Below are 19518 nucleotides of genomic sequence, written 5' to 3' on the forward strand. Positions count from 1 at the left end.
ATTTTCTTTATTCTTTCACAGGATGTGGGTATTACTGACAGACCCGTCCCTAATTGCCCTTGAACTGAATGGCTTGTTGGGCCATTTCAGGGGGCAGTTAAGTATCAACCACATTGCTGTGTGGGGTTTGGAATCACCTGTAGACCAGACCGGGTAAGGATGGTAGATTTCCTTTCTTAAAGGGCATCAGTGAACCAGATGGGTTTTAATGACAATCAGTGATACTTTCTTGGTCACCATTACTGAGATTAGCTTTCAATTCCAGATTTATTAATTGAATTTAAACTCCATGAGCTGCCATGGTGGGGTTTGAACCCATGACCCCAGAGCATTAGCCTGGGCCCTTTGATAACTAATCCAGTGACATTACCACTACGACACTATCTTCCCATATTGAGGCCACATGTCTCGCTAATGTTGCCTTAGCTGGGAGTGGATTAAAGTACTATTCGTAATGGGACCACGGAGACAGCTTGCAGCTGTTCAGATAACTACCTTATACGGTGAGAGCAATTCTTAAAAAGCTGCATGTCCCTGGCGGTGAGTATGTCAATGTGTCTTGGCAAGACTCTGAACTAGTTCCAGCTATTGAACGTAGGTGTAAAGTAATAAGTTAAAAACAATACAGACAAAATGATTTTTTAAATAATTAAATTCTTTGCAGTTTGAAACTGGGTCATCCTTACTGGCATTGAATACTGGGTACTGCCCATTGCTATGGAAACTGAGTGTTGTCTGATTGAGAGTACGTACTTCATGGCTCTCGCTGTTCACTGAGCACCTGCTAACTTGGGGCTAAGATGTATAATTTTTTTCACATTGTTTAAATTGTTTTTTGCAAGATGCACGTTAGTGCTTTTTCAGATAAAGCTCGGCACAACATCGTGGGCCGAAGGGCCTGTTCTGTGCTGTAATGTTCTATGTTCTAGTATAAGAAATGTTACAAGCATTTTTATATCTGGCAAAGAGTAGCAGGGCTTCCCAATTAAAGAGCAACCTTTTATTTCAGTAGTACCTTTCATGATTTGAGAATATCCCAAAGTGCTTTACAGCCAATTAGAAACTTTTTGAAGTGTAGACCATTGTTGGAAACACAATGACCAATTTGTGCACAGCAAGCTCCTGCAATTAGAATTGAGGTGGAAGACCCCATCATCTGTTTAAATGCCGTTGATTGAGGCATTAATATTAGGCAGTACACGGAGGAGCACTCCCCTGATCTTCTTTGAACAGTGCTATGGCACCTTTTACATGGACCAGAAAGGGCAGACTAAGCATCCATTTGAAAGTTAGCCCCTCTGACAGGGCTGCACTCCCTCAGTACTGCACTGGAGTTTCAGCCTGGACTGTATGCTCTGGCCTGGGACTTGAACCCACAACCTTCAGACTCAGTAGTGACAGTTCCACTATTTAGCCACAGTTGATCCCCAATCGATGTGCTGGGTCTAAGCAATTGCACCATTACTTTTGTTTTACTTTGTTGCTGATTTTTTTTGTTTGCCCCTCCTCTACTCACCTACATGTTCAGTTTTTACAGAAGTTATCCCTCCTGGACCTTTGCCAAGTGATGTTTCTATCGATCAGAGTTATCAGGTATTGACTGTCTGTTAGACTGCAGATGGCATTGCCGTCTCCCCAGCCAGGGCCCTATTTTACCATTTTGAAGCCGAAGTGCCGAATCTGGGCGTCAAATAGATCCGCGCCTGGAATCCTCTTTCCAGCGCGCCCATACGTGTTTTGCCGGCTCCGGCCCGATCCGCGCCGTGACCGGGGCTTAGCGATGGCGGACCGATCGGAGCTCTGAACTGCGCATGTTTGAAACAAATCTGACAGAGTGCGCCCGGGCGTGAAAAAAACAGCAGAACGCAGCTCTCTGACATTCATCCTCTGGTCGGGGTGGTTGGAGGAGGAAGGGGGGTGGTAGTGGGAGGGGGTGTGACCGATCATCCCCTGGGGTGGGGGGGGGAGGGGGTGTGACCGATCATCCTTTGGGGGGGGGGGGAGGGGGTGTGACCGATCATCCCCTGGGGGGGGGGGGTGTGACCGATCATCCCCTGGGGGGGGGAGGGGGTGTGACCGATCATCCTCTGGTTGGGGGGGATGTTGGCTGCCAGTCTGCGGCCGATACCTCCTGCCGGAGTGGACGTGCGGCCATGCCATCCCACAGAACCTTCAGGATGAAGCGATTCCTCGCTAAGAAGATGAAGCAGAACCGGCCGATTCCACAGTGTAAAGGGATACACCATCACTGGTACACTACCAGCCACAAATTACTCTTCCCTGCAGGGGCAAGAGAGCGGGAGAGATACCCCCTCTCTCCCCCCCCCCACCCCCCCCCCCCCGCCCCCAGGGGATGAGACTTCACACCCCCTCTCCTCCTCCCTCCCCCCCCCCCCCCCCCCCCCCGACCAGAGAATGATACGTCACACCCCCCCCCCAGGGGATGAGACGTCACACCCCCTCTCCTCCTCCCACCCCCCTCCCGCTCCGACCAGAGGATGACCTGGGTCAGAGAGCCGTTGCAGTCTCTGACCCCGCTCTTCGGAGGCTGCAGCGGCGACTTCAGACTTTTATTTTGCAGGTCGGTTACAGCGCGGACGCAGATCGGGCCAGAAGACGGTAAAGTGGGATTTGGTGGTAGAGTTGGGCGCGCGGTTCATTAAGTCGATTTAAATGCATGCAAATGCATTTAAATCATCGGGCCGCCCGATTCGGTCATGCGCCGGACCCACCCCCGAATCGGGTGTCGGTAAAGGCGCGATCTGCTCGGATTCGGGTGCAGATTGCGTTAAAGGCCCGACGCCCAACTTAACTTCGCGCCTGTGGTGAACCATCGTTGGTTACCACTGGGGGTTGTTCTTATGTTACTGTTGGGTTAGGGTGTTGTCACTGTGGGGGTTGTATAATGTTGTTGGGTTAGGGTGTTTACCTGTGGTAAATGTTATTATGGCACATCCCGGTGGGGCCCCGCCTCCGGAGGAGAGGTATAAGACCCTCTGCTCCGGCAGGACCCCTCCAGTCTGAACTGGTGTACTCGTGTTAGTTAGTTCCATTGTTTGATAATAAAAGCCTTCAATAACTGAAGCCTTGTTCCACGTGCTTGATTGTCGCGCATCAATTTTATTATCAAACAGAAAACTCTCAACAGTAAAAAGGGAGTATGGAACAGATATTAAAACCAGATCGTCTGGCGTTGGACCCACGTGCGGTCGGTGCCGCTAACACCTTCGACCACTGGTGGAAGTGTTTCGAAGACTACCTGGCAGCCTCTGTAGCTATTACTACAGACAGCGACAAACTCCAGGTCCTCCACGCAAGGGTAAGCGACACGATTTATCTTGCGATTCGTGCGGCCACCACTTACCCGAGGGCCGTCGAGCTCTTGAAGAAACGATACACGAGACCACCCAACGAGATACACGCTCGTTACCTCCTCGCTACACGACGTCGGCAGTCGGGCGAAACCATGGAGGACTACGCCAATGAGCTCCTGCAGCTTGCCAGGGGTTGCGATTGTAAAGACGTATCAGCCGAACAATATATGTACGACCTCGCCCGAGACGCGTTCGTAGCAGGGGTAGGGTCCTCGTACATCCGGCTTAAGTTACTGGAGAAAGGGAACCTCAACTTGACCCAAGCGATGGAGATGGCTGAGATGCTGGAAGCGGCGTCGAAAAGCTTGGCTCTGTACCCCGAGGACCACGTGGAGACAACGTGGCAAGAGCAAGCTCAAATCCCTCCTCGCCCCGCGGGCTCGCGCTCCCATATCGATCCGACGACGGCAGCAGCTCCAGGCGGCCAGCGATGCTATTTTTGCGGTGGGGCCAAGCATCCACGGCAACAGTGTCCTGCAAAAACGGCAATCTGCAGCCAGTGTGGTAAAAAGGGCCACTATGCTAAAGTTTGCAGGTCGAAGTCCAAAAACGGCAGTGCAGCTTGTAACCCTCCAGAGCGGAGACAATCTCCTTCGGCGTCGCAGTACCCACGAGGTCCGACCACGTGCGAATCCAGGACGGCGCCATCGTGGCTGACGGAGGAGGAGGAAGACCACCAGGAGTCGCTACGCTTGGCGCCCTCACCCACGTGCGATTCATGGGGGCGGCCATCATGGTCCACGACGACTAGGAGCGACCAGCAGGGGTCCTCAGCATCAACATCGGCTGCATGCAGTGACGCCCAGGGGCCAACGGTGGCGTCGATCTCCCTGGACCAGACAAAGCACCACAGGCTTGAGAATTCCATGATGAATATCAAGGTAAATGGTCGTACTGTGTATTGTCTGTTTGACAGTGGGAGCACCGAGAGTTTCATACACCCTGACACTGCAAAAAGGTGTGGACTCCGGGTTCTACCTGCCAAGCAGACAATTTCCATGGCATCACGGTCCCGGTCTGTACCGATCCAAGGACAGTGTATGGTAACCCTAGAGGTACAGGGCACAATTTACGAGCAATACAGGCTCCTTGTGTTACCTCACCTTTGTGCGCCAATTCTCCTCGGACTAAATTTTATGGTCCACATGAAGAGTGTGATCCTACAGTACGGTGGGCCACTCCCTTCACTGGCAGTAGGGAATCAGCCGCAGCCTCCAAATTGCCCAAAGCGCCCCGCATGCAATCTTTCCACTCTGAAAATCACCACACCTTCTTTATTTAAGAATCTGGTACCAGGCTGCAAGCCCATCGCTACTAAGAGTAGGCGTTACAGCGCTGAAGACCGGATCTTTATTAGATCTGAGGTTCAGCGGCTCCTCAAGGAAGGGATCATACAGGCCAGTGCTAGTCCATGGAGAGCGCAGGTCGTGGTAGTCAAAAGCGGGAACAAACCTCGGATGGTCATCGACTACAGTCAGACCATTAACCGTTATACGCAGCTGGATGCGTATCCTCTCCCGCGCATTTCTGATATGGTCAATCAGATTGCGCAGTACCGAGTGTTCTCTACCATAGACCTTAAGTCCGCCTACCATCAACTCCCCATCCGCCCAGAGGACCGACAATATACGGCTTTTGAGGCGGATGGTCGTCTATACCATTTTCTCAGGGTTCCATTTGGTGTCACCAATGGGGTCTCGGTCTTCCAGCGTGCTATGGACCGAATGGTGGACCAGAACGGGTTGCGGGCTACCTTCCCGTACCTGGATAACGTCACCATCTGCGGCCATGACCAGCAGGACCATGACACGAATCTCCAACACTTTCTGCGCACTGCATCTCGCCTGAATCTGACCTATAACAGGGAGAAGTGCGTATTCCGTACGCGTAGGTTAGCCATCCTTGGATACGTGGTGGAAAACGGGGTCATTGGCCCTGATCCAGACCGTATGCGCCCCCTTACTGAACTTCCCTTGCCCGCTAGCACGAAAGCACTGAGGAGATGCCTCGGGTTCTTTTCGTATTATGCGCAGTGGGTCCCCAACTACGCGGACAAAGCCCATCCGCTCATCAAGTCCACGACCTTCCCACTCACGCCGGAGGCCCAATTGGCCTTCAAGGCTTTGAAAAGCGACATTTCGAAAGCCATGATGCACGCGGTGGATGAATCCATCCCTTTCCAGGTGGAGAGTGATGCATCTGATTTCGCCCTAGCCGCCACACTAAACCAGGCAGGCAGGCCCGTCGCGTTCTTTTCCCGCACCCTTCAAGGCCCCGAAATTCGGCACTCAGCGGTGGAGAAGGAGGCTCAGGCCATTGTGGAGGCAGTCAGACACTGGCGCCATTACCTGGCGGGGAAGCGGTTCACTCTGATCACGGATCAACGATCCGTGGCGTTTATGTTCAGTAACACGCAGAGGGGCAAGATCAAGAACGATAAGATCTTGCGGTGGAGAATTGAGCTCTCCACCTATAATTACGATATTATGTATCGTCCAGGGAAGCTCAATGAGCCCTCGGATGCCCTCTCGCGCGGAACATGCGCCATCATGCAGGAGGACCGCTTGAAGGCCCTCCACAATGACCTGTGTCATCCTGGAGTCACCCGACTCTACCACTTCGTCAAAGCCCGCAACCTGCCCTACTTGGTGGAGAATGTCAGGTCAGTGACGAGAAGCTGTCGGATTTGCGCGGAATGCAAACCGCACTTTTATCGACCGGACCGGGCACAATTGGTCAAGGCCACTCGCCCTTTCGAGAGGCTGAGTGTGGATTTTAAGGGCCCCCTTCCCTCAATGGACCGGAACGTCTATTTCCTCAATATAATAGATGAGTACTCCCGGTTCCCGTTTGTTGTCCCCTGTGCGGACACGTCGACTGCCACCGTGATTAAGGCATTCAGTGAGCTTTTTACCCTGTTCGGGTACCCCTGCTACATTCATAGCGACAGGGGCTCGTCGTTCATGAGCAACGACTTGAGGCAATTCCTGCTCTCATACGGGATTGCCTCTAGTAGAACTACGAGCTACAACCCTAGGGGTAACGGACAGGTGGAAAGGGAGAATGCTACAGTCTGGAAGGCTGTCCTACTGGCGCTGAAATCCAGGGGCCTTCCAGTCTCCCGTTGGCAGGAGGTCCTTCCAAATGCGCTCCATTCTATCCGCTCCCTCCTGTGTACGGCAACCAATGCTACTCCCCACGAGAGGATGTTCTCATTCCCTCGGAAGTCGTCCTCGGGGATCTCATTACCAGCCTGGTTGACGTACCCAGGACCCGTCCTTCTGCGGCGACATGTGAGGGCTCGCAGGTCCGACCCCTTGGTCGAACCGGTCCAACTCCTCCACGCCAACCCTCAGTATGCCTATGTGGCATATCCTGACGGGCGAGAGGACACTGTCTCCATTCGAGACCTGGCGCCCGCAGGGGACGTAGCAACTCCTGTCGCTCCTATACCCCCTGTCACGAATCCCCTACTACTTATTTCTTCCCCAGACGTGGCGCGGTCAGCACCGGGACCAGTGCATAACAGTTATACTCCCATGTACAGCTTGCCTGAGACTCGGAGATCGGCGCCACCACAGAAGGTTCCAGGATCCCCTGCACCATCGCCTCACCAGGGTCAACCGGCCCGGGAGTCCTTGAGGGGACAGCCGGACGCTGTTTTGGAGAGAACGCCACCGCAAGCACCTGCTCCGGTTTCGCAACCGGTGTTGAGGAGATCACAGCGACGGTGCGGTCCTCCAGACCGTCTGGACTTGTGAATTTTGTACATATATGACCTGTTTTTTGCACCCCGCCGGCCTTTGTTTTTAAAGGAGAGGTGAATGTGGTGAACCATCGTTGGTTACCACTGGGGGTTGTTCTTATGTTACTGTTGGGTTAGGGTGTTGTCACTGTGGGGGTTGTATAATGTTGTTGGGTTAGGGTGTTTACCTGTGGTAAATGTTATTATGGCACATCCCGGTGGGGCCCCGCCTCCGGAGGAGAGGTATAAGACCCTCTGCTCCGGCAGGACCCCTCCAGTCTGAACTGGTGTACTCGTGTTAGTTAGTTCCATTGTTTGATAATAAAAGCCTTCAATAACTGAAGCCTTGTTCCACGTGCTTGATTGTCGCGCATCAGCGCCCAAGCACGGTATTGGTAAAATCAGGCCCCCAGTGTTCACATGCACACTTTCCAGTAGAAGTCAGTGATTAGTGGTTGGATCTCTGGCTGATTCTCCCCTCTACGTCTGACATAATTCAGCCGTGTGACATTTCCCTTTGTGTTTGTCTTCCTGTTAGTGCCAGTATTACCCACTTACATAAACCGCCCAAGAATCATGACCAGAAGAATGGGGTCATAGGATCATAGAATTTGCAGCGCAAGTAGGCAGTTCAGCCCATCACACCTGTACTGGTTCCTGACTCTTCCACTGGAGCTGTCTAACCCTCATTCTTCACTTCATTGACATTTCTCTTCTTCAGTGTCTATCCAGCACCCTTTTAAATTAGCCTGTTACTTCAGGCTGTTTCTGCCATCAGGACTTTGCTGCTGTGTGGACATGTTTATCAAAATCTTATCTGATTTAAATCTTGCAATGAAATGTGAAATTTCATTGCAAGATTGACATAAAACATTCAATTTTTTAACCTCTATGGAAAAATTCTTCTAACTTGCCCTTGGTTTATGTCTGCCTTGTTGATTCACCGTCCAATAGAAACAATCTTTCACTATTTACCCTCTCAAAACCTTTCTGAACATTGAAGACTTTGATTACAAATCTGTTCTTAATCCTCTCTGTTAAGTGTAAAAACTCTTCATTTGGTCTCCCCTCCATAACCCTAACCTTTTCTGACATCACTCCAGTGCATTTTCAATTCTCAATAAAAGTCCTACTCAGAAGCACAAGCTACACTCCCAATTGTGGTCGAAACAGCATCGTATACCAATTTGGCATCTCTTCTTTGCTTCTACATTCAAGGTATTCTCTCTAACACCCAGAATCCTGTTTTACGTTTTATGGACATTTTGCTGCCTTTAAAGATCTAGTTCTTTCCAGGTGAAATGGTGATTTACTTGTACTGCTGTACTTGTACTATATTCATTTCACTCAATCTGATCTGATAAATGGGAGGTCTTTTTTGCCTGGAAATGTGTATGGGATGAGAACTCTATTGAATTATTAGAATTTTAATCTTTTTTGTTGTCACATAGTGGCTGCTGGATGAGTGGCATAGAGGAAGATGGGTGAGGGGGGGATGGTGTGGTGGGGGGAGGTCTGAGTGCCGCTTTGCTGAACACCTCCTTTCAGTTTGCAAGCATGACCAGCACAGAGGTGATGGGCCGAAGACCCATTGTCTGTGCTGTATACCTCGATGACTCCGAAGACACAGTTGCCTGTCACTTGAAATCTCCAACTTGCTTTGCTCTGACCTTCCTGTCTTGACCTGTTGCAGAGTTCCAATGTCACTCAAAGCAAGCTCGAGGGACAGCACCTCATTTTTCAATGAGGCACTTAGTTTTCTGGACTCAACATTGAGGTCAGCAACTGTAGCTCATAACCTCTGTCACATTTTGTTTTGTATTTCTTTGGTTTGTTTTTCTCCCAATTTTCCCTTATTTGGTTTCTGGGCGGTAATTATGCAAGATCCTGCCATTCACACCCACTCTGGACACATCTTTTTTTGCTTGTCCCATTACCACTCCCTTTGACTTTCTATTTAATCTCTCCTGCCCTCTGCCCAATTTTTTATTTCCCATCCGTATAGCATTTATTACCCATTCCTAATTCCTCTTGAGGGGGCTGTTAAGAGTCAACTGGAGTCACATGTAGATCTGACCAGTGAGGATGACAGATTTCCTTCCCTTGCCCAGAATCAAGAAAAGGACATTAATGAACCAGGTGGGATTTTACAACAATGGACAATTGTTTCATGGTCATCATTAAACTTTCAATTCCAGATTTCTATTGAATTCAAATTGCACCATCTGCCATGATGGGATTTGAACCCGGGTTTCCACAGCATTCCCCACATCTCTGCATTACTAGTCCAGTAACAATACCACTATGTCACCACCTCCCCTATTACAGACCTTTCATTTTGATCTCTCACTTTATCTCCTTTTCCCAGCTCTGATGAAAGATCACGGACCTGAAATGTTAACTCTGTTTCTGTTGCCACAGATGCTGCCTGACCTGCCGAGTATTTCCAGCATTTCTGAACTGCCTCTGCTACCTATCTTACCGTTGCAGCATTTCTTTTCTCAATGCCCTGCAGTATTCCTCCAATGTTTTGCCAGCCTCCTATAGAGCAATTTCCAATCGGTAAAACTATATATTTACCGCTACTAATCATATTGTGCCCCTTAGCCCCCATTCATATGGAGACATTCCCTCTAATATCACATGACTTAATTCTTATTTGATGTCTAAGCAAAAGCTTCCTGAAGAACATTCTGCACCACAAATCTGTTCATTGTATTTTTCATTAATGTAGAAATTGAAAACAGATATGGAAATATTTAATTTTATCATTGCCTTTGAAATATAAACATTGCGCGTTTAATCCTCTATCAGGAAAGACTGAATGGGCTGGGGCTGTTTTCTCAGAAAAGAGTTGTTAAAATCATCAGGTAGTTTGACAAGATTTAGGTAGAGAAAATGTTTCCATTTGTAACGAGTTTGATCCTGAGTGTTACTTCCAAATCTGATTGGTGTCATGTCTAAGACTGATTACATCCACTCCTGTAACACTGCTGGACTTTGACCCTGTCTCTACTCATCTGCTGTTGGAATCCTCAACAATGATTTTGTTACCTCTGGTCTTTGTGACCTCTAGATTTTGTTGGAATAATCAAGTCCAGAGGTAACACAATCCGAGATGGCCTGTCACATTCTATTCAAAACCTTGAGGCCATCCAAAAATCTACTGTCCACATCTCAACTCGCAGCAAGTCCTGTTCTGCCACCACCCCCTATACTCGCTGACCAGCATTTGCTCCTGGTCAAGCAATGTCTTGATTTCAAAATTCTCATCCCTGTTTTCATATCTTTCCGTGGCCTCGCCTCTCCCTATCTCTGTAATCTTCTCCAACCCCACTGCCCTCTGAGATATCTGCGCTCCACTAATTCTGACCTCTTCTGCATTCCCAGTTATAATCACTCCATCATTGGTGGCTGTGCCATTAATTGCCAAGGCGCCAAGCTCTGGAATTCCCTCCCCACACCTTTCCATCTCTTTACTTCGCTTTCCTCCTTTAAGAAGCTCTGTATGCCCTACATCTTTAACCATGTTTTTGGTCACCTAACCAAATATCTCCTTATGTGGTTTGATGTCACAGTTTGTTGTATAATTCTCCTGTGAAGCACTTTGGGATGTTTCATTACATTAAAGGCTTTATATAAATATAAGTTGTTGCTGCTGTGGAGGAATGCTAAACTGGAACTCATAAATGTAAGATAGTCGCCAATAACTCCAGTGGAGAATTCAGGGGAAACTTCATCCAGAGAGTGGTGTAAATGTGGATAAAGTACAAATGGGAGAAACAATAGAAGGAAATGGTGATAGGATTAGATGGGAGGAGATGGAGAGAGAGTGGCATAGTGGTATTGTCACTGGACTAGTAATCCAGAGACCTAGGGCAAAGCTCTGGGGACTTAAGTTCAAATCCCAACATAGCAGAAGGTGAAATTTGAATTCAGTAAAAATCTGGGATTAAAAGTCTGATTGTCCTAAAAACCCATCTGGTTCACTCATGTCCTTTAGGCCTACATGTGACTCCAGGCTCACAGCAATGTGGTTGACTCTCAATGCCCTTGAAAAGGGCCTAGCAAGCCACTCAGTTGAAGGGCGATGAGGGATGGACAATAAATGCTGGCCCAGACAGCGACACCCACATCCCATGAAATAATTTTTAAAAACTGAAATCAAAACATTGTAATCAACCTGTTTCTATGGTGCGATTTCCAAATAATTCTTTGTAACTGCTGAAGTTCAAATCTTTTAATAATCAGCAATTGTTTGCACAAAGGGGCTAAGTTATTATTCAGCAAAACATAGTAACTGTCTCCCACTGACCCTCCCTGTAATTAAGAGAAAGGTTTAAGCGATAGCTTTTTGACACACAGCTGGAACTTAGTAACTGAAGTTGGTGTGGGGTGGATATTTAGTTTTCATCTGTTGTGGGCTTTGAGCCTGTCTCAGGCAATGAGCGACTGGAGAGCAATTGTAATGGCTGTCACTTTGCAGAGGTGAAGACGGAGACCGCCGTCACGATAGAGCATAACCCCAGCGATGGAGCGGCGGATAACGCTGACGACGCAACAGCAGACGAACAGACGGAGGGTGACACAGTGGATGGCGGAGAGCTGGAAGGAGACGAAATCCTCGAGGAAGTTGACGGAGTTGAGGACGACTTTGATGAGGAAGGCACGGATGAGCTGGTAAGCACTGGACATCACGCAGCATCAGCATGGTAGCAAAGCCCATTTCTAAAACTGATGTCATTAGTAACCCTGGCACCCTACCATTGCTGTTCAGTTGTCACCTATCTGCTGATCTGAAACAGGGAGGACAGACTGTAGAGAGGTGGGGCTGAGCTCCGAACTGTACTTCACTGCTAACTTTGAAAATGTCACAAAAAACAGAAAACGTTGGAAAATCTCAGCAGGTCGGGCAGCATCTGTGGAGAGAGAAACATAATTAATGTTTCGAATCCGTGTGGTTCTTCTGTAGCGGACTCAAACTTTTGGCTGGAATTCTCCAGCCGTTCACACCCTGCTACCAGCGAGAACAGAGAATTTGGCACTCAGCCAAACCTCCATCCACAGCAGTGGGACTGGAGAATCCCAGCTACGGGCTAGGCCAGAGAGTCTGGCCCATTAACTCTGTTTCAGTCTCCACAGACGCTGCCAGGCCTGCTGAATTTATCCAGCATTTCCTGTTTTTATTTCAGATTTCCAGCATCCACAGTATTTTGCTTTATTTGAAAATGTTACTCAGGTTCCTATGTTATACGGCACCAAGGGAGGGGTGGAGGAGAAAGGGCACAACAGCTTGTCACTGTTCCTGGAATACTTTAGCTGCATGTGCTGAATATGGAAAATCAATACTTTGCAGTGGTCACAGTCAATGTGCAGTCAGCTCCATTCATGACAGATGCAGTGTACAAAATGTCGATGCCCACACATGGGGAGCTGGGAAGGTTATGCTGGCCAACTTTGCAGAAACGTGGGTTGGCTTCTTTGGAGCAGCTCTTGATGGAAAATGTGTTTGAAATTAATTCAAGTGCATTTCACATCACATCAGAAGAATCATGTCGCAAACATCTGTACAGACAGCTTTTCAGCTTCTGGTATTCTTGAAAAGAATGGAGGTGAAATCAGGGGCTGATGGCGAATGCAGGCCCTGAAATTATTGGTTCAGCATTAGAGTGATGCCTGTATTTAGAGTTTTCATCCTGTCTTCTAGGCACTTGGGGTAATTCTAACCTTCAGAGGTATGTATTGGGCAATATTGTAACAGCCATTACTGTAACTCCTGCCCAATTTCCCTTTCAATTAGCTTCAGTGTAACAAGTCAGCATTACTGGCTCACTCCCGCCTCTCAATCAGAGGCCTGTGAATTCAAGTCACACTATAGGCAGGAGCACATAACCCAAGGCTGTGTGCTAATTGGCTGCCCTTTTTCTACGTTACAACAGTCATGCCTAGGATACAGAGTCATCATAAATAACTGAGTAGACTAGGGATCCAACCTTCCGGCTCTTCACGCCCGGCCGGATCATTTGGTTGCCCACTGCGGCTTTCCCGGCGGTGTGAGATGGAATCAATGGGAAATCCCATTGACAGCGGTGAAACCAGAAGATCCTGCCACCAGCAAACAGCGCACTGCCTCCCACCTCTGAGATAAACGAATCCTGGCGTTGACCCGATCTTTCTCAGAATTTAGAAGAATAAGAGGTGATTTGGTTGAAACATTTACAATTCATAAGGAGGTTGACATGTGGATGCTGAAGAGGCTGTTTTCCCCCTTGCTGCCCTGGCTGGAGATTATAGAACATGGGGTCACACTCTCAAGGTTAGGGGTCAGCTACTTAAGACTGAGACGTGGAGAACTTTCTTCATTCAAAGGGCTGTGAATCTTTGGCACTCTTTATCCAAAAGAGCTGTGGATATTTAGTCAGAGGTTTTTAAAGACAGAGATTAATAGATTCTTAAATGCTAAAGACATTAAGGGATATGAGGCTAATGTAAGACAGTGAGTTAAGAGAGCAGATAAATCTTCATCATATTGAAAGATGGATTAAGCTCAAAGGGCTGAATTATCTTTTCCTTTGTGTATTTCTTACGTTTTTGTGACAGTGACTATGTTTTAAAAGTCCTTGCTTGGCCATGAAGTCCTAAGGTCCCAAAAGGTGCTACAGAAATGCCGGTTCTTCCTTTCTTGGGATCACCTTCCAGTCACTGATCCAAGAGTCCATTCTTCACACATGAAAGAAAGCAAGAACCTGCATTGATGTTGCACCTTTAACGACCTTAGGATGTCCCAAAGCGCTTCACAGCAGTGCAGTCTTGGAGATTTGGGGAAATTGGACAGCCAGTTTACACACAGCAAGATCTCACTATGAAGCAAATGACACTCGAGGCCACCACAAATAGCAGACAGTTGACCATGGGAGAGTAAGCACAGCCAGCCATGTTCACTCCAGAGACTGCATCCCGCAAGGTGCAGTTCGAGGGAAGTTGCTGGTTCACAATAAGGAGCGTGTGGCCTGGCAGATGCTTGTTTTTCCCTGCCCAGCTCTGACAGTACTCGAGGCACACAGCAATTGCTACTCCCTGCCCCTATACTCAGCAGCACCGCCCATCTGCTCACCCTACAGCCACCGACTTAGCGCAGGAGTACGAATCAAACCAAGGAGCATTCTGCTGTGCTGTGTGTTTCAGGTTGCTTTTTATCAATCGGGTCATCATGGAGCCATTTATCAGAGCCTTTTAGACATCAGAGGTCCCGATCCTCCACAGTATTGTCAGTGTGTTCCATGTTCACTCACTTGTGGTTCTCACTGGAGAACACAGATAAGCCTCCCATTCAGTGACTGTTATACGAGGAGCGAGATGAGATCATCTTGCCGTTGTGTTAATTTAAATCCTTGCAACCGAGTTGTAAATTACTTACATTGTGGGCGCTGTGAGGCAGCAGGGGCAGCGAGTATCAGTTGGTATTTAAAAATAATTTAATAAAGGGCCGATCTTTGCCTTTAATGGTTCTCCTGTGATTTAATTGTTGGACCAGAAGCTCTCTTTTACATACGCTGTTGAAATTTGCAGCCTGGGGCTATCAAGCTAAGCTTTCATCATTAGGGCAATTTGAAGAGGAAATTGTTTTTTGTGGATGTTGAGAAGTCGGGGACGTGAAGTATTGCATGAGCTAAAATTAAATGCTTTTTTCCCCCTGTGGGGGATTTGATTTCAATGTTGTTTTATTCTGCCTTTGGTCAGCAGTTAACTGATAAATTTAGCCAGTTTTATTTTGCTGTTGCGAGTTTACATAGATTCATTGAATCCCTACAGTGCGGAAGGAGGCCATTTGGCCCATCAAGCCTGAACCCCCAGCAATCCCACCTAGGCCCAATCCCCGTAACCCAACGTATTTACCCTGCGAATCCCCCTGACACTAAGGGGCAATTTAGCATGGCCAATCCACCTAACCTGCATATCTTTGGACAGTGGGAGGAAACCGGAGCACCCGGAGGAAACCCATGCAGACGTGGGGAGAACATGCAAACTCCGCACAGACAGTGACCCGAGGCTGGAATTGAACCCAGGTCCCTGGCGCTGTGAAGCAGCAGTGCTAACCATGGTGCCAAGGTGCTGTCCTCCCTCCCTCTCCTTGACGTTCAGAGAGGTGCAGATCTGTAGATGTCTTCAGCTTCCCTGAGACTCCAGTCTTCATGGCTGAGCCTCAGAGCTGCCCCCTTCTCACCTACTGGGGTGGGCTTGTGGGATATTTGGTTGGATCATGGTCAGGAGTGGACAACAGCAAACCTTCACCAGTAGCTGATGACTCCCCTCCGTTACCCAGAGAAAGTCAGGAAGACCTACTGTTGATCTCTGGTCAAGCTCAACAAATGAGAATTAAACGTTCCTCTCAATCTCCATGCCATTATTCCCCAACAAGTGATGAGTGGTCACTTGATCAAAGTATCAGGAAGCTACCAACTCCAAAAAGAACCGTGCCTCAGCAGGAATCAGTGCTTTCAGGGAAGGAGGGATGAGTAATGGGGAAAGCAAAGCACTGTTTTCCACGTCCCTCATGCTCCAGTGTTATGTGATTTTCTGCAATTACCTGGATTTACATTCAAAGTATGATTTTCACGTACTCTCTGATTCTTCCTGTGCATTTCCTGTATGATGTTTTATTTTCCAATCCTCCTCTCATATTTTTCTTTCTTCTAGATGAATAATCACACTTCGGACACATCAGACACACAATAGAAACAGGCCTTGCGAGCAGGGTTCAGGTTTGTGTCACCTTCCTCCTGTCAGTGAGCTGGGCTGTGTGTTGTTTGCAGATTCCAATAGTTGTGGCTAAATTTGAAGAATGTGAAAGGATAAACTGTCTGCGCTGAATCAACTGACCTGAGCTGGGAGGATGGGCTAGCAGTTGGCATCACTGTGCACTGTGTCCTGTATCGCTCATTCCTATTCACTACTCAGTTAATATTTTGCAAATGCAAACCCTCAAAGCCAAGCGATAGCCTCCTCATTTGCCGAATTTAAGAATATTAGCCCACCACTTAGTCTGGAGAGGGGACATTCCTTGGTAATGTGCAGCATTGTTTGTACCTCTGCTCGCCACAAGTGTATAAGGAGCTTGAATTCAGGCCCCAGCAATGGCGGTCACCCCATAATCCAGGCTGACTTCCAGTGTAGTGCGACTCTCAGAGATGGCAGCTTTCAAATGAGACATTAAACCCTGTCATCCATCTCAGGTGAATGTAAATGATCCCACAGCACTCTGAAGAAGATCGGGGAGTCCCTCAACCCACATAATGAAAAACCTGGTTGTCTGGTCATTTTTGCTATTGTGGAACCTTGCTATGTGCAAATTGGCCGCCACATTTCCTATATTATAACAGAGATTAAACTTCAAAAATGCTTAAAAAGCACTTTGAGACACCCTGAGGATATAATAGGGTGTGGAGGAGATTTACTAGAATGGTTCCAGGGACGAAGGATTTCAGTCACAAGGTTGGGTTGGATAAGTTGGGATTGTTATTTGATTTGATTTGATTATTGTCACATGTATTAACATACAGTGAAAAGTATTATTTCTTGCGCGCTATACAGACAAAGCATACCGTTCATAGAGAAGGAAACGGGAGAGTGCAAAATGTAGTGTTACAGTCATAGCCAGGATGTAGAGAAAGATCAACTGAGTGCAAGGTAAGTCCATTCAAAAGTCTGACAGCAGCAGGAAAAAAGCTGTTCTTGAGTCAGTTGGTATGTGACCTCAGACTTTTGTATCTTTTTCCCGATGGAAGAGAGAATGTCCGGGCTGCGTGGGATCCTTAATTATGCTGGCTGCTTTGCCGAGGCAGCAGGAAGTGTAGATAGAGTCAATGGATGGGAGGCTGGTTTGCGTGATGGATTGAGCTACATTCACGACCTTTTGTAGTTCCTTGTGGTCTTGGGCAGAACAGGAGCCAAACCAAGCTGTGGTATAACCAGGAAGAATGCTTTCTATGGTGCACCTGTAAAAGGCGGTGAGAGTCATAGTTCACATGCCAAATTTCCTTAGTCTTCTTGACTATAGTGTCGGTATGGGGGACCAGGACATGTTGTTGGTGATCTGGACACCTAAGAACTTGAAGCTCTCGACCCTTTCTACTTCATCCCAGTTGATGATCCTACTTTGCGCTTCCTGAAGTCGGTGACTCTCACCTTCATTTTTGTTGAGATTGAGGGAGAGATTATTGTTGCCGCACCAGTTCACCAGATTCTCTATCTCATTCCTGTACTCTGTCTTGTCATTGTTTGAGATCGAGGGGAGATTTGGAAGAGGTGTACAAGATTATGACAGGTTTAGATAAAGTGGACAAAGAAAAACTGTTTCCATTGGCTGATGGTCCAAGGACTGGGGGACGAGGATTTAAGTTTCTGGGCAAGTGATACAGGAAAGAAGAGAGGAAGAGCTTTTATTAAACAGTGAGTGGGAACTCAGTATCCATGAGGGTGCTGGAAGCAAATTGGATGGACACTTGAGAGAAATAAACTTGCAGGGATACAAGGAGAGAGCAAATAGGACTGATTCTACAGAGGACTGGCATGAGCTCAGTGCACCAAATGGTTTCCTTCTGCACCATAATCACTTTATGACCAAAATTTTACCAGAACTGTTGAGGTCCCAACAGTGGCCAGAAACGTGTGTCGGAAACACTGATAACAAGCCAGTGAGACAATCCCCCTCAATTTTACAGGTGACAGCTCATTAAGTAGGTACAACCTGGGTTGCCATCCCGTTTCCACCCCTTTGACTGCTGGTCCAAACAGGGCCAGCGGAGGCTGTGCAACATCACCAGGTGTGGAGGCCATTGCTGAGGAAGACAGGCCCAGCAGCCTAGGCAGGTCAGCCGAAGAAAATTACACAGCATTGACTCAGCACAAAGCAATGATTAAACAGACGTCCCTAAAGGGCCAATTATAAGTTTAGGAATTGGTAATATGTGGCAGAACTCCACTGGGAGGAGAATGTCATAAAAATGTTTTAATTACCCTCTGCCTGTCAGATATTGGAAGTCATGATGTGGAGATGCCGGCGTTGGACTGGGGTAAACACAGTAAGAGTTTTAACAACACCAGGTTAAAGTCCAACAGGTTTATTTGGTAGCAAATGCCATTAGCTTTCGGAGCGCTGCTCCTTCGTCAGATGGAGTGGAAATCCACCCCATCTGACGAAGGAGCAGTGCTCCGAAAGCTAATGGTATTTGCTACCAAATAAACCTGTTGGACTTTAACCTGGTGTCGTTAAAACTCTTACGATATTGGAAGTGGCAGTGTTATGCCACAGGCTCTTTGTGGAGAACTGGATGATGCAGTGAGTTAGCACCCTGATCGTTGGCCCTGCTCCCAGTCCAGTCCTTCGCTGTTGGAAGGCAGCAAGAGTGATATACAGAGTGAGTTTGAGCAGTCGCTAGTCATGGATCTTCAGCCCAAAACTGCCTCTCGTTCAGCTTGGCACAAAATCAGCAGTCTTACCCAAAGAGGGCATGGGATGGTTGGCACCCTATAGCGGCAGTAAGGAGTGCTTATGAAGTGATCAGATTTAAAAGGGTTTTTCTCTTTACCAAACCCCATCCAGGGAGTGTTGGATGGGAAAAGTGTTGATGGAGCTTTCTGAATTCACCCACACTGCACCTGAAATTGGGGCGTTTAATGGGGATATGTAGAGGTAGTGTAGAGGCACCTGTCTTGGGAGTGTTTGATGTAAGTATACAAGCATAAGAAATAGTAACAGGAGTAGACCATTCGGCCCATCGAGCCAGCTCTGCCATGCTCAAGATGATCTTGAGCTTCAATCCAGTGTCTCACCGTTCTCCAAATCCCTTGAATCTCCAAGACATGAAGAATCTGTTAAGATGGAGCATCCACAACCCTCTGATGTAGAGAATTCCAAAGATTCACAAACCTCTGAATGAAGAAATGTCTCATCTCAGTCCTAAATGATTGACCTCGTATCCTGAGACTGTGCCCCCGTGTTCTAGATACCCCAGCCAGGGGAAACAACCTCTCAGTGTCTTCTTAATCTCGCATATTCCAATGAGAATATTGATCCAATTTACTCAGTCTCTCATCAGAGGACAACCCTCTCATCCCAGGGATCAATCTAGTGAACCTTTTCTGTACCCCCTCCAATGTAAGTATATCCTTCCTTAAGTATGAAAACCAGAATTTCACACAGTATCCCAAGTGTGGTGTCACCAAAATCCTGTACGATTGTAGCAACACTTCTTTATTTCTGCACTCCAATCCCCTTGCAATAAAGATCAACATGTCATTTGCTTTCCTAATTGCTTGGTCTGCCTGCTTGCTAACATTTTGTGTTCTTTGATTGAATATGCTCAAGTCTCTCTAAATGTCAGCATTTATAGGTTTCAC

The 19518-nt window shown here is 47.7% G+C and overlaps 1 protein-coding gene across 1 annotated transcript in view; it reads left to right on the forward strand.

The window, feature by feature from the left end:
* The window catches only part of LOC144492752 (RNA-binding Raly-like protein), a 698557-nt gene that overhangs the window by 659727 nt on the left and 19312 nt on the right, over positions 1-19518 (forward strand). The window contains exons 6-7 of the mRNA XM_078211139.1: positions 11606-11799; positions 15817-15881. Coding sequence (XP_078067265.1) covers positions 11606-11799; positions 15817-15855 — 233 coding nt within the window. The 3' untranslated portion in view covers positions 15856-15881. The remainder of the gene's footprint in view (positions 1-11605; positions 11800-15816; positions 15882-19518) is intronic.

Source organism: Mustelus asterias, chromosome 4 (assembly GCF_964213995.1).
Source record: "Mustelus asterias chromosome 4, sMusAst1.hap1.1, whole genome shotgun sequence".
Lineage (NCBI taxonomy): Eukaryota > Metazoa > Chordata > Chondrichthyes > Carcharhiniformes > Triakidae > Mustelus > Mustelus asterias.